The sequence below is a fragment of the Nelumbo lutea genome, chromosome 2, assembly GCF_056320005.1.
Source record: "Nelumbo lutea isolate HS-2025 chromosome 2, American lotus-T2T, whole genome shotgun sequence".
NCBI classification, from domain to species: Eukaryota; Viridiplantae; Streptophyta; class Magnoliopsida; order Proteales; family Nelumbonaceae; genus Nelumbo; species Nelumbo lutea.
The window spans coordinates 109,226,019-109,241,652 of NC_142685.1; the positions used below are offsets into that span (position 1 = coordinate 109,226,019).

Here is a 15,634-nt window from a genome sequence, read left to right on the forward strand (position 1 = left end):
ATAACCCAATTGTGGAATTCGAAGGAGATAAGAATGGGTAACGAGGATTCAGTTAACAGATAGGTTAAAGAGTGTTTTAAATTTTAATTAATATATAAAAAAATAATTACCGGTTACTTAAATAAATTTGGTAACTGTTGTAATAGAGGTTTTAGATATGATATGGTTTTCCTATCATAGTCGGACCCTTATGTTAAACATCCAATGAATAGATTCCATTTCCCGCATTTGCAGTACATATCTACCAGAGAGGTGTGGCAACTGGCCAGGAAAGAGAGATCCTTGTGGATTCCAGTTAAATCCATCAGTCACGTCCGTTTCTCTAGCCACTAATAACTGGGTATGGATTTTCATGCATTTCTACAACAGAAACTTTTAAAGGAGAATGAGAGTTCAGCCCAGGGTCAGAATTTTTAGGCCCAAAGTACATTTGGCGTAGGCCAGTGTATAAAAGTGTGGGATTTTGACATTTTGAATATTTATAGATTTACAGTGATTCAGAAATCTGCATTAGGTCTATCCGTACTTTTCTGAACTTTATATAAACTGAATGTAGGGTCAAATACACAACCCAATGCAGAATTCTGAATGACAGCCCCGAATAGTCTATTAGTAACCCCCCTATAAACGGCATCCTACCCGTAAATCATGATCAGGATTCATCGCCACTGTACGGTGGGGCTAAAAAATTCTGACCTGGACTGATCAGTCATTCTCCCCTGAATGTATGCCATTTAATGATAAAAATTGACAATTTTCAGCTAAACATTTCTAATAGATTCCTTATTGAATTAATATATAACAGATTGATGTTGAGAGGCATAGGCCCAGATTAATGCCTGAGAGGCTAATAGTAAGAATGAATTTGTATATGACGCTCAAGTGGCAAGAGATCTAGAAGCAAGTTCCAGATCTCTACTCACCAAACTCTCAAAAAACCAAAATCTTTGTTTCCTAGCCTACCAAAACTCTCCCGAGAATATTATCACTTCAACAAGTAGGAGTTCCCTTCATGTAATTTTTCTGAACGGCCCCGGCATTACCTTCACCCAGTTGAATAAATTATCAGCCATGGAACACAGCATAAACAAAGGATAAATAAAAAAAATGATGAGTAAATAAACAAATAAGAAAAATGAAAACTAATAAAGCATGAATTATCGTTTAAGATATTACTTAACCTGGGAAAGGCTTGCAGGTATGTTTCCATATTACAATGTTTTGACTGTGGTTCATATTATTGTTTGGCAATATAATATGGATACCCACCTACTCCAGCAGGTGGCGCAGAAGAGAGTCCAACAGGGTCTTTCTTTACAGCTACCTGTGAATAAGGAATCTGAGTTTGTGGTGGGTAAGAAGCAACTGCAGCAGCAGCAGGACTTGGGTAAGCAGTGTTTGGGTATGTTTGTACAGCTTGAGGGTAACCAGAAAAGCCAACAGGAGCTGTATTGACAATATGTGCATTCCCCGGCTGTGCAAAGCCAGTTGGTTGGCATGGGTATGGCTATTGGAAGCATTGCTACCGGTAGCTGTGCCTGCAACACTTTGCCCTTTTGAGTGTCAGCCAGCTTAACAGTAAGGTTCCTCCCCTGTGACAGTAGAACATGGAAAAGCTTTAAAAACACAAAGTTTCTGCAATGTTAAAAATAGCCAGAGTTATCAAATCAGGCAACTGCAAACACCAAAACTTTGCAAACGAGTACCATAACATCAACTCTACCCTTTCTTTCTAAAACAATTCCACAATATGCCTACAAGTTGGGAGCAAGTAAAAAAGGACTAGTTACAAGAAGAATTTAAGGACTACGTTGATGAATAATGGGCCTTCCAAATAATAACACGATTATCAACCAAAAGTCTAATGAAGAACATTGATTCAGAGTAGAAAACAAAATAATGACTGCACAATGTAACCTATAAAAACATATGAGATAAATGAAGCACCATAACATAAGGCATGACTACTAGGTGATGTTATACAAGGACAACAAACAAGTTACCAAAAATTAAGAACATAAAGATAGACCTGTTGTTATGCAAGAGACTTTAGCAATATTTCAGAGTCATTTTGCTTTGCTTACCCCAAGGATCTTGTTTGGATCCCCTATGGCTTTCTTTGCAGCTTCCACTGTCTTGTATGTAACATAGCCAAAACCACTGCAATGACATAAAGAAAGATTATTTACACGAGAAAAGAGACACCTATTATATGTACTAAATCAAAAAGAGAATGCTCTTCTTTCTACAGCATGGATCAGAGGCTCCATGGTTTGTACCGTGATTTGTTTGTCTCCTTGTCATAAGCAACGGAACCTTCTTCTATCTCCCCATGCCTGCCAAAAAAAATTGAGCAGCATTTCACTAGTGACTTCTGGTGATAGGCCCCCAATGTAGAGCTTTCTCAGGGCTTGGTCAGCGGTTACACTAGCACTGCTTAAGCCCTCACAAGCTAGGTTACAAACAGCCATGCGACCCTGAAATCATCATGCAAAGATGCATTCAAGATACACGTGGTCATTACCATGACAATGTCAGAGATGGGAAATGGAGAAAGGCCAAAAGTGCCAGATGGAGCATTTCACTTTCATAATGAACAACCATGGAGCTTGTATAACATGAGATGGGTTGGAGAATTTCCACATTTAAAGGAGGGTAGGAAAATTTTGACATTTAAAGAAACAAAGAAAATCACTTCAAATATGATATTGTTAAGCTTTAGATGAAAATCCTAGAAGCCACTATCAATTTGCTTTGCTTTTCTTTTAAAGAAATATACTGTGTAAGATAACTGCCCATGTATTAGAAGCAAAAGGAGGAAGAAAAGGAAGAAAATAAAAGAAAATTTACTCCAAATGAGACTACAAAGTTTCCCAGAGTCTGGTGCAATTTTGCTTTCTATCAAGGTATTCACAAATAACAGTCAAAGAAAACTATAATGTATTTTTCTTCATTGGGTCGTCAAATGAAATAACAATTTCAACCAATTTGATCCCATTAGTCATTAGTCACAACTTTTTGTATCACTGTCAAATGTTCTTATTCCATGTTGAAGTGATAGAGAAAATTCCAATTCAGACAAGAAGATTTCCAAAAGAGAGCAACTGCATATGAACAAAATTATGTTGATTTGTTGCTTACATCAATCAATTTGCTGGGTTCTCTCAAAGCACTTTGAGTTGACTCCATGTGTTTGTATGTAATGAACCCATACCCCCGTGATTTTCCTGTAGCTTTATCAATGATCACAACTCCTTCCTCAATTTCCCCATGCACCTGAAATGCCTGGACAGATACCAATAATATGTTAATAATAGAGCTCAGAATAACCTACTCTAGTTAGAAGATGGGAAGAAATGGTAAGGAAATGGTAAGGAAATGTCCACATTGAATTTTCAAGATGAGATGAACAATGAAGCACAATGCTTCTTCAAATGAGGAATAACGATGTTCAAGTCTTGTTTACAGGCAAGCATTCCACAAACAATCCAGGCACACAATTGGCAATCATCAATGCACTCACAGCACACAGGGTTTCTGAAGTAGTACCCAAGACAAGCCACGGACAAAAAACATTCGGTGGGCTGGATCTGCACTGGCAACACTTTTTATTTCTTCTGCAACTGAAGGAAATTGGGACCCTCTGCATAGCCCAACATGCAAAGACACACATGAATAAAGTCAATTCACACACACTCAAACATAAGCAACACTCACATGCACTTATCTTGGCATGAACACAAGGTTTCAGGGAGATCCAACCAAGACACTTACACAAGAATGCATACAAGGAGAAAAGCAACCAAGGGAAGAAAGAAAAACCAAATGTTGCAAGAATCACAAACATGAGTAGGAAGGTCTGTAATCACAGATAAATTTTGAATTCGGTTTGGCAAGGCTGGGAATGGTGTGGACTCCAGGTGCCAAGAAATCATTTAACAATTTTAAAGTTCATCGAATGTGATCAGGTTATACTATATTTTCTTTATATATTAAATTTTACAGTCCCATAACTACAATGTTGTAAATCCAAACATGAATACTAAAATCTATTAATAGTAAAACAAAATTAGGCATGTACAATATTTAAGTTTTTACCAATTTATTTGAATTTTCCAAATAAGGAAAATATTTCTAACTCAATTAATCACCAAATGCCTGCTTCTTGCTTTTTAAAATGGTAAACATTTAAATATACAAACAAGTTATGGGATTGACCAATGGAAATTGACATAAGAATCTGTCAGTTGGCCGAGAGGAGTAAAGTGACTCAAGAAAGAGTTGGAAGAGTAACTGGAATCAACCACTTGATTTGGAGTTATGTGCATCTGCACTTATCACTATGACTCAACTCTCCCTGCTTGAGAAGGAGACCACCAGAGAAGTGATGGATGTCCATAACTTGGTTTTGCTTTGTTGTTAGGGTTATTTATTTGTTTTTTATAGTTGTTGTTAGGGTGCTGTCAGCCTAGGATGCTGTCACCTTGTTCCTTTCTTCCATTTATTAGTTTTTTTATTAGGGTGTGCCGCCAGGGGCGTATTTGTAATCTCCTACTTCTTTTATGTTAAGTTAATATAAATAAGAAGCTGGGTGACGCCAGCAACACTTTTTGACTCTCAATCAGATCTCTCCCTCTTCCCTTCCCTTCTCTCTCTCCAAGAAAGAAAACATGGTATCGGAGCGCAATCCTGGTCTATAGGGATCCTTTCTCTCATCTGAATCAAATCCCTTCCCAATTTTTCTCTTGATCCCTTGGACGTTGAAGACAAAAAAACCTAATTGAACTGGTCAGCCATTTGGTACTTCCTTTTTTGGGTTCTTCCTTGGTCGTAGCACCAAGGAAACCCTAGTAGAAGAGGGCCGATGCTATGAAGGCCTTTCTTCTCTTTGATCGATGCTGTGAAGACTTCTTTTTTGGGTTTGCACCTTCGTACAGGTGCTGGACAGGGGTGTGTGGTCCCCTTTTTCTCTGTGGTCAATGCTGCGAAGGCCTCTTTTCTGGGTTTACACCTTCGTACAGGCGCTGGACAGGGGTATGTGGTTCCTTTTTTATCACAGGTATGTGTTGTAGTCAGTTGGTATGGCTCCTTATTAATGGTCGAACTGTTAGTGGACAGTTTTAATGGCCAGACTGTTGTTGGACTGATTACTGGACTGTTTTAATGCAGATTACTGGACTGTTTTAATGGCCGAACTGTTGCTGGACTGATTTCAGCAGTACTTTTCTCATTTCAGAAGTAAAGTTTTTTGGGGTTTAGCATTCTGATTGTGACTGTAAAGATAGTAGTGTGGGAATTGGTTTGGTGCACTTGTGGTTCTGTTTTCTGTAGTGCAGACCCTCCCCCTCAATGGCAAATGATGATTCTGCTTCACCTGGGGTTACAACAACCTGTAGCACAACTGGTATGGGAGGTGAAAACATGATTTTTTTTTTATCAGCAGAAAATTTTAATAATAACAGATAAAAAGTTAACAAACAGTTACAATAGTAATAGGTTACAGTAATGCGTTAACCCATTTTGCAAACACATACAAACAGTTACAGTTAGCCCAGTATAAGGTAGATCGATTTTCCCCCTGTTTTGCTAGGGCAACCGTCATCCCAATTGCAATCCTTTTGACCCAACCAAACTGAGAGTTGAGCCTCCTTGCAAGTATGCCAATTTCTCCGAAAATAAATTTGAGTTTCCAAGGTGCTGGTGTGATGTTTTTAGCCCAAGAAATGACCAATAGTGAGTCTCCTTCTATTTCTAAATCTGTTGTTCCGATCTACTCAGCCATCTTTAGACCTTGAAGTAGAGCTAGAGATTCAGCTTGTATTGAGTCACCAATACCTATTGGTCCTGATAAGAGTGCCATAACTTCACCTAGATGATTTCTAATCGCACCCCCTATACATGCCCTTCTTGGGTTACCAAAAGAACTCCCATCAAAGTTTAGTTTTTGTTTGTTCCATGTAGGTGGCTTCCATTCCACTATCGGAACTTCTTTGGGTACATCTGTTTGTGCTACTTCAGTCCAACTTCTTAGAATCTCATTCGTGGAGAAGTTTTTGAATAGCTCCATGGTCATCACCCAAATCCAGGTATTGTGGTTGTTTTAGTTTTTGGTACTAACCCTTCTGTTGTGCTTGAAACAAATCCTATAGCAGTTGTCCACGCCATTGACCCAAGAACCCATGTTTTGGAAGGAGAGATAGTGGGGAGGTTTTTTGCATCAGAAAATAGAGAAGGTAGAGAGCAAAAAGAGGAAAATGAAAGGGGGGAAAAATTTTGGGAACTCATAAGTAGTTTTCTTGAGGAATTAAAAAAGGAGTTGGAAAAAGAGCAAAAGATGATAGATGGTGAGAGTCCTAGACAAAAGAGAGTTATAGTGGAAAGCAGGTGTGAGGAGTCTAGGGGTGAGAGGGAAAATTGTATGCTAAAAGACAAAGTGGATGATACAATAGCAGATTTTGTGGAGAAATTAGGTTGTAAAATTAAAAATCTCAATGAGTGAAAGATTCTATCAAGAAGCTTGAAGGTGGAAGAAAGGGTAAGTGAGGCAAAGAGACTGAGATTAGATATTGAAGGGTGAGAAGGAATCTAGTGGAAGAGGGGAGAGAAGATGAGGGAAGTAAAAGGGAAGTTAAATCAACTTTAATGAATTGGAATGTGAGAGTTTGGGGAATACGAGGAAAAGTGTAGTCATAAAAGGAGTGCGCAGGAAGGAAAGTCTTCACGTAGTTCTTTTGCTGGAATCCAAATTGGTAGAATTTGATAATAGATGGACCCAAAATCTTTGGAAGGCTAGAGGAATAGCTGGGCTTTGACCCCCTCTTGGAGTTGGGGGGCTTTGGGGGTATAATTATTCTTTAGAGGATAGATGTGTGAAGGAGCTAACCAATGTCTCTAGACTGAATGGGTATAGAGAAAGGAATGAATTGTGGGAAGAGCTTAGTAATATCAGAAGATTGTGGGAAGGGCCTTAGTGTATTGGAGGGGATTTCAATGTAGTTAGATTCACAAAACAAACAAACAGCCCGAGACAAAGAATCACTACAAGCATAAGAATATTTAACAATTTCATAAATTCTTATGAGCTTAAGGACTTGCCTCTCCTCCATTATAAATTTACCTAGTCCGATCTTCAAATTAACCCTTTATGTTCCAGATTAGATAGGTTTCTCTTTCTGCTAGACTTGGAGGAACATTGTGAAGGGTTAACATCAAGGGCTTGACCTAGGGTAACCTTAGATCATTGGCCAATCTCTTTATAAAAGGAGGATTTGAGGGGTCAATGTTTTGTTCCCTTCATATTTGAAAATATGTGGCTGAACCACCTGGAATTTCTTCAAAAAGTGAAGGGTTGGTGGGTAGAAGAGAGGCCTAGAGTTAGTTGGAAGGAAATGCTTTTTCACCAAAAGTTTAAGGCTCTGAAGGTTAAGGTTAAGGATTGGAATCTAGAACATTTTGGGAGATTAAAAGTGAGGAAACAGGAGGTGTTGGATCAGATTGAGGAAGTGGATATGAAAGTGATTCAAGGCTTACTGGAGAAGAGCGATAGAGAGCCAAGATAGTCCTTGAAAGCACAATTGAAAGAAACATGCTAAAGGAAGAGATAGTTGGAGGCAAAAATCAAGGGCAAAATGGATTCATGAAGGTGATAAGAACACGAGATTTTTTTCATGTTATGGCCAATGCTAGAAGAAAAAAGAATTTCATCTCCAAGTAAAAGATAGAAGGTAAAGTCATCACCCAACCGGGAGACATTGCACAGGCCTTTGTGGAGCATTTCAAATCAATCTTTAGAAAGCCTCTAGTTGGAATTCTGTGGGTGGATGGTTTGGATTGATATAGTCTAATAGGAAATCAAAAGAATTGGGTGGAAAGACCTTTTGAAGAGAAGGAGGAGGAGGTTATGAAAGTAGTGTTTTCCATGGACAGAGACAAAGCTCTAGGGACAGATGGTTTCACCATGGTTTTTTATCAAAGATTGTTGGGATGTGTTAAACATAAGAGTATAATTAATCCAAGATAGAATTCCACATTCATTGATCTAAGCCTCTAATCCCTAAGAAGAGTGGAGATGACCATCCCAAAGATTTCAGACCTGATAGCTTGGTTAACAGTTTGTATAAAATTTCAATTAAAGTTTTATCCATAAGAATTCAGAAAATCGTCCCTTCTTGGGTGACTTTGAATCAAATGGGCTTTTGTTAATAATAGGCAAATCACTCATCAGGTCTTAATTGCTAATGAGTGTGTCGAAGACTTTAGGAGAACTACAAAGAAATGTATAATCTACAAATTGGACTTGGAAAAAGCCTATGATTTCGTTGATTGGACTTTTACTGAGGTCTTGTGACAATGTGGGTTTGGAGGAAGATGAGGCAAATAGATTTGGGGTTTCTAAACACTTGTCATGATTCAATCTTAGTTAATGGCATAGTAGTAGATTTCTTTCCAGCCAAACATGGAATTAGACAAGGAGATCCCCTTTCCCCCTTTCTTATCATATTTATAGTAGATGTGTTTAGTTGAATTGTTTTGAGGGAAGATTCAAGAGGATTAGTACAAGGGCGGAGAGTATGGAGAGGTGTTCTTATTACACATCTGCAATAGGAGTGCAAGTCAGGAGTGCAAGTCTTAATTGCTAATGAGTGTGTCGAAGACTTTAGGAGAACTACAAAGAAATGTATAATCTACAAATTGGACTTGGAAAAAGCCTATGATTTCGTTGATTGGACTTTTACTGAGGTCTTGTGACAATGTGGGTTTGGAGGAAGATGAGGCAAATGGATTTGGGGTTTCTAAACACTTGTCATGATTCAATCTTAGTTAATGGCATAGTAGTAGATTTCTTTCCAGCCAAACATGGAATTAGACAAGGAGATCCCCTTTCCCCCTTTCTTATCATATTTATAGTAGATGTGTTTAGTTGAATTGTTTTGAGGGAAGATTCAAGAGGATTAGTACAAGGGCGGAGAGTATGGAGAGGTGTTCTTATTACACATTTGCAATAGGAGTGCAAGTTAGGTTGGTCCAAGTTAACAATTTACACTATTTTCAGCTCGGGCTTCAAGTTGGGCCCTTTGAAATCCCAACCCTAACACGCAAAAGTTGCACCCCTAATTTGTAGTTCGCAGATGATACAATCTTGTTCGATGAAGGAGATGATTTAGATTGGATTCAAAATCTAAAGTTCGGTGCAACTTTTCGAAAGAATGTCAATTTTGAAAAAATCTGCTCAGCTAGAATCAATACGAAAAAAAGGGGATTTGGCAAAGTACACGAATATCTTATGTTACAGTGTTGTGTCTTGGCCATTGACATATCTTGGTTTACCACTGGGAGCAAACCTATGGGATGCGAGTTTTTGGAATCTGATAATAGAAAGATTCTCTTGAAAGTTAGTTAGCCAAAAGAAAGGGTATTTGTCCCTAGGTGGTAGGATCACTTTGATCAGATCAAAATGGCTAACTTACCTGTTACCTGTTAGCTTTCAAGACTCTAGTGAGTGTCTTTAAGAAGATAGAAATGATGATGAGGGATTTCCTATAGAAGCCAAGGGAGGAAAGAGAGATCATAGGATTAGTTGGGAGGTGGTGTGTAGTGATAGAAAAAGCAGGGGGGTTGGGGTTAGGAAATTTGCAAATAAGGAATATAGAATTGATAGGGAAGTGGCTTTGGAGATTGCCCCAAGATAGGGCTCAGCTATGGAGTAAGGTGATTTTGAGCATTCGTGCTCCCTTAGACAATGGATTGGATGTTTCCATGTTGGTTTATTTCCTGGGGGCAAACAAAACTACTCCTTGGAAGGGTATAAATGCAACTTTACCTTTGTTTTTCTTTGTCATCAAGTATAATCTTTGTAATGGTAATAGAATAAAATTCTAGGAACATACTTGGTTGGGGACCTCCCATCTAAAGGACCAATTCCCTTCGCTCTTTGCATTATGAAACTTGAGCAGCGAGACAATTTCCAAATTCATTGTTCAATCTCCTTCAAACAATGGGGTCAGTTGGGATTTGGGTCTTCGGAGGGGTATTAGAGACTCAAAAGTGTAGAATGTGCTTAAACTTTTGCAATTGTTGGAGGGAGTTTTCCATGAACCTTCTAGGTCTAATAGCCGAAGTTGGACTTGTACTTCATCTGCCTCATTCTCTTGTGCGTCATTCTTCAAATCCTTGTTACAATCCTATCCTCCACAAGTTCCTTGCGCTCTTACCCAATGAAAGAGGTGTGGTGAAACCTAATCAGCCAAAGGTCACTACTTTTTGTTGGAAAGTTGCACATGGAAAGATTAACACTCATGACTTACTTCAAAGAAAGAGGCCAAGTCGGTTTTTATCCTCTTAATGGTGTGTGCTATGCAAGGCTGATGGTAAGAGTTGCTTTCACCTTTTTTGTTTCTTGTTCTTTCATTACTTCTATTTGGGGTTGGTGCTTTTCTTTGTTTAGGTGCAGGTGGAACTCTCTGGTGGATGTGCAAAGTATATTGGCTACAAATACCTTTGGTTGGCCAAAGAGGATAGCCTCAAAAAAAGAAAGAAGTCAAGAAGATGTCATTGAAACAATTAAAATAAAAGTGGTGCATTGGCTGAAGTCTTTGGAAGGTTTTTCAAGTATCCCAACAACTGACCTACTAAGGAACTGGAAGGTAGTGGCAGACTCTTCTGCTTATAAAATAGTTGTTAATCATCAATAGTCTCCACCGGATAGAAGGTTTGTAAAATACACCCGATAGGAGGTGTATTTAGAGGTGATGAGGGTAAATCCATTGGTTTATACTCTGGGCCGGTTGGGGAGGGAGACTCTTTGAGAGTAGAGGTGATGGCTATGTTTGAAGGCATAACAAAGGCAAGGACAATGGGAATTACTAAAGTATTTGTGGAGGGAGACTCAAAGCTGGTAATCAATTGTCTACAAGGAGGAGATGAAAATGTGGCTCTTCAACAATGAAAAGAAAAGAGTCAAGTGTTTAATCAGACATATGGAACTAAGAATTGGATGGGTTAAGAGAGCTGCTAATTCTATAGCTGATGCTTTATCTAAACAGAGGGTGGGGAGAGGTTCTTTGTTCTGGGCATAGATGTAAGGGAGTTGGGTTGGGATGGGGAGAGATAAGAAGTTCTATTCTCAGAGTATTTGTTTTGTACTTCTACGTTTTATACTTCTTTCATTATTTAATGAAAATTTCAAATTATTGATAAAAAAGAACGATGATGAGATTGAAAGCCGAGATTATCCAACCCATTCTATTTCTTCTTAAGTTAGTAGGGGCAGAGAACATGGGGTAGTTGAAGGTGCTGGAAGTAAGACAGTAGAGCAAGGAGTAGTAGAAACAAGGGCCAATGCTGAATACTCTCTAGAAGGGGGTAGAGTAAATAACGGAGGTGGCAACAAAGGATCAGAAGAGTCGGAGGTTTATTAACCTCACTCGAATACAGTTAAGGGTGTTAGGGTGGTGCTAGAGGAAGATAGGGGAAAAGAAAATAGGGCATAAGGAGGGGAGAAAAGGAGGCATAAAGCCAAAAAAGGAAGAATACTATTGTGTTTGTTAGGGGAGGTCAAGATTGCCAAGTTTATAATAGGAAGAAGAATTTTTTGGCAGTCCAATCTGAGGGGGAAGTAGAGAGGAATGGAGTATCTGAGGAAAGAGAAAGGAAAGGTGGAAGCGAAGTAAGGAGGAGAGCTAGCGAGTTGATTTCAGATGTGGTGGAGATGAAGTAGGGAAGTGTCGATCTAAATAAAATTGTTGATAGGGAGGTGGAGGTAAGCAAGTCATTGCGTTTGTTTTTCTTGGGCGAAGAGGCTTTTGCTATAAGAGCATTTGAGAGTTTGAGAAGAGAAGGAAGGGAGAGAATCTTAAGAAAAACATATTAGGGGAAGGGGGTGACCAGGTGAGGTGTGGAACGAGGAAGAAGGGTAGGAAGAAGATTATGAGGGGGAGGATTAACTTGGGTTTTGGTGGAAGGTTAAGGGGGTCTAGAGTCAATGGGTGAGAAGAAGGGGTATGAAAATTTTAAATTGAACCTTGAGGGGTTTGAGGAAGGAAGATTTCATAAGAAATCTTAAGTGGAAGGTGATGTTTTTCCAGAAGACTAATTTAGAAGTTAGGTATTTGTATAGAGAGTAACAAAAAGGTTATTTGAATGCAAGGTTCGAGCTCTTTGGAAGTTGGAGAGAAAAGTGGTGGAATTCAGCAAGTTGACTGTTGTCTTGGTGTTGGTTCTTTTGAATTATACTCAAAGGCAATATCAAAGTTTCGAGAAATTTTCTTTGAGTTGTTTGAGTTTCAAAGATGTGAATCTGGATGCTTCATTGAATAGTGAATAGTGTTGAGTTGGGGTGTCGCCTTAACACATTTAAGTGGATGTAATCAGCTTCCTTTTTTTTAATAAATTTTTTATTTTACTGTCAAAAAATAAATTGAACTCATTGTTCAAACTGAATTTGCACGCTCTTAAGAATGTATACAAGTCTAGACTACAAACCTCTAGGGACTATAGAACAAAACAACCCATAACACCACAATTTCAAAATCCGAAAAGAAAGATGCCACGACACCCAGATAAATGTATCATGCGCACTAACACCCTACATGGTCTTATAAGTTAAAACAATGATTTAGATCAATCGCAAAGTATTTAAGCAGATAAAAAAACAACCTGAAGCACTGGAACCCAAGAGTTCGTCGAAAAAACTGATAAAGATGCTACTTTCATGCTTCCATCTTGCAACTTCATTATAAAAGTAACAAATCAAAGTCTTTAAAATTCAAATTTCCTTGTGAAAGTCTAAAAGAAAAAATATGAAACAACCCCAAAAACCTTAAAGAAAACACAAAGCAAAGCAAAAGACCAGACTGATCAATTCTTTTTGTAGTAGGACAAAAAATGGGATTTTTTTTAGTTTTGGGTCTAGTCTTACAGCTTGACAAGGAGATCAAGCAGCTGGTCTTTCCTGAGAGGGTCAAGAAGCGCTCGTAGATGTTCTACCGACGACATCGATGAAAAATGAACGTTTGCTATCTCATCGAGCTTCCTTTTCTTCAAATCCTCCATCGTTACCCTTTCCTCCCTTCGCTCTGTCCAAGTCGAGGCAAGCATGTAATGCTGTGAGAGCAAAAGGTCCACTGGATTCTGTTTACGTTTTCATTATTCACTCCAAAAACAAAGGGGTGTTTACATAAATGGGTCGGGTCAAAACCAAACCCGATATAATTGGGTAAGGTGGCATTATGTTAAATGGATCGGGACCTCCATATCTTCCAACTTTCCATGAGTCGGATCTGCCAATCAAAACATATTGATGACCACGTTCATCTAGTGGTAGATATGAAACATCAGTTGTGTTGTGATCATTGATATTCTCAATATGTGTCTGGATGAACATAACCAGCAATGTGTTCTGATAAATAGATTTCAACTCGTTTTGTTATTGGGTGAAACCTGTTGGAAGGAATTTTTGTTGGCATGAGATGCCAAAAGTGTAATTTGCCAAGCCTCACTTTTGCATACCACCTGCATTGTAGCAGACCATGTGCCAGAACGCAGACATGGGCAGACCATGCCTATTTGGCCCGATTAGGTAGTGGGCAAAAATTTAGGGGTCTCAATTGGACTGGATTTGGTCCAATCCGATCCAGTCCAATGTGAGTCCATTATAAATGGACTAGGTCCAATTGAATCCACTGAATGTTTTGGATCAATTTGGATTGGTCCAATTCAAGGTCTGAACCGTCAAATCTATTCAAATTCATTTTGATTTAGATTGATTTCAACACGAACCCCATCTATTGACACATTATTATCTTATATCAATGGATCAGATATTGGCTTAATCCGACCCAATCCAATATAAATTTGTTATGAATGGACCAGGTCCAATCTAATCTAATAAATATATTGGACTAGATTGGTCCAATCCAATGTCATGTTGGTCCATCCAATCTATCCAAATTGATTTTGTATTGATGGAGTCCAATCCAAAACCAGTCCATTGTCACCCTTAGCCAATATGATATTTTCAGAAAAATTGGAAAAATAAAATAAATTAATAAGATAAACAAAAAGTTGAAAAAAAAATCATAAAATTTTATTTCATATGGATTTTAATGTATACAATTATTTATATATGAAATAATAAAACAAAATTGAAAAAATATTACAATAAAAATTAACTAAAATAATATAATAAAATTAAAAAAATATATATATATATATATATATATATATATATATATATATATATATAGCCCACTTGCTACAGTGGCCATGCTGGGCATAGCACGACCTGAGTCGTGTTGGGGCATGCCAGGTTCGTAGACAGCCTGACCCACTTTATACTTCTATGATATGTCGACTCAGTTTCCATATCAGAATCTGGCATTTGATAAATTCATGATCAAACCTGATTGAACAGACATAAATCTCATTACATTATAATTGTTTATTTATCAAATTAATTTGAAAATTTCAAATGCACCCTGCACCTAACACTATCAGAATTCTATTCGAATACAGGTTTGAGAAACCCGTAATAATAAAGAGTTGGTTCAAATATTAATATCTGTGGTCCCACCATAACTAAAAGAATTCCTGGTGATTGCACAATAGGATTCATTTTCTTAGTGAAACATCATCATCTAGAGTTATCCCAATCATATGGATTGGCTGGCACAAGGCTAGAGGACGATGATGATGATGGACCATCAATTTTGTTTTTTCATTTTATTTATTTTTAATGATATATTCATTGTTAAATTATGAACACACGAATCATTTATTACTACTTTTGTTTTATGTCCTTTTTGTCTATTCTCATGATTATTTTCAAAATTTTTATTATACTATTTTGTTCCTTTACAAAAACAACTCTCACATCAGCAATCCAATAAAAAAAAAAAAATTATCCCATCATCTTGTACGAACACTAACAGCCTTTTAGATGATAGTAGGGGAGGAGGGGGGGCTGGAATTCAGAATTCTGCAAGGATTTTGACCCATTTGTTTTGTTCTTCTTTCTAATTAAGAAAATTGACTTCAATGCCACGCAAGGCAACTAGGACAACCCATATAAACAATTTGGAATTTTGGATAAGAAGGCTAAAATACCTAGGTATTTCCCTTTATTGTTCTCAAAGTAAGCATGTTTCTCTTAATTATTGATTCTGACGATTCATTCCTAACAACCCTTAATCACTCCATTACAACGTCAAGTATAAAATGGGGTGCCCAGTTTGAGGTAAATCCATCTTGTCACTCTCTAGCTTTCTTGTTCTTGAGTGGCCTCCTCTAATCCCTCATCTCAAGCCTGGTCCAATTCTTCTGAGGCATTTGGCTGAATTGACCATCAAAGTCTCTGCCATTGAGATAACACCCAGGGCCTCTAACGTGATTTCTTGTTCTCAAATTGGACACGTCGGCCTTGACTAATGGAAGCGAAGTTACTTTGTTGCCCTTGACCCCATCATTGATAGCAAAAATTATGTTTTAGATAATCTGAAAAGCAAATTAACTGTACAATCGAAAGTCTTTTGCTCTTTCTACTATTGGGATACAAATTCTTATTCAAAGATCTTGGTATAAAATGGATTTGGAAACTTCCCATTTCTTCTCATTTTAGACTATTCTTGTATCGTGTTCT

General features: G+C 37.9%; 1 protein-coding gene across 6 annotated transcripts; it reads right to left on the reverse strand.

Moving 5' to 3' along the window:
• Nucleotides 1-754: 754 nt before the first annotated feature.
• Nucleotides 755-13,124, reverse strand: LOC148872685 (UBP1-associated protein 2C-like). Of its 6 annotated transcripts, none has more exons than XM_088971876.1 (7): nt 12,917-13,124; nt 3,550-3,643; nt 3,142-3,285; nt 2,280-2,477; nt 2,085-2,160; nt 1,182-1,592; nt 755-1,043 (listed from the first exon to the last, which is right to left on the reverse strand). In XM_088971876.1, the coding sequence occupies exons 1-4, from the start codon at nt 13,093-13,095 to the stop codon at nt 2,301-2,303; spliced, it is 594 nt and encodes a 197-aa protein (XP_088828002.1). In that variant the 5' UTR covers nt 13,096-13,124; the 3' UTR covers nt 755-1,043; nt 1,182-1,592; nt 2,085-2,160; nt 2,280-2,300. The 6 variants fall into 6 exon arrangements, with proteins under 6 accessions (XP_088828002.1, XP_088828004.1, XP_088828006.1 ...); XM_088971878.1 differs by having other exon boundaries at nt 1,270-1,592; nt 12,917-13,123; XM_088971880.1 differs by having other exon boundaries at nt 827-1,043; nt 1,270-1,592; nt 2,280-2,336; nt 12,917-13,120.
• Between the last annotated feature and the right edge of the window lie 2,510 nt (nt 13,125-15,634).

Coding starts and splice junctions, on each gene's coding strand:
- LOC148872685 (XM_088971876.1), bottom strand. CDS start 13,095: ATGCTTGCCTCGACTTGGACAGAGCGAAGGGAGGAAAGGGTAACGATG. Junction 3,286..3,549: donor TTGTCCGTGGCTTGTCTTGG/GTACTACTTCAG, acceptor GTATCTGTCCAG/GCATTTCAGGTGCATGGGGA. Junction 2,478..3,141: donor AACCCAGCAAATTGATTGAT/GTAAGCAACAAA, acceptor TGATGATTTCAG/GGTCGCATGGCTGTTTGTAA.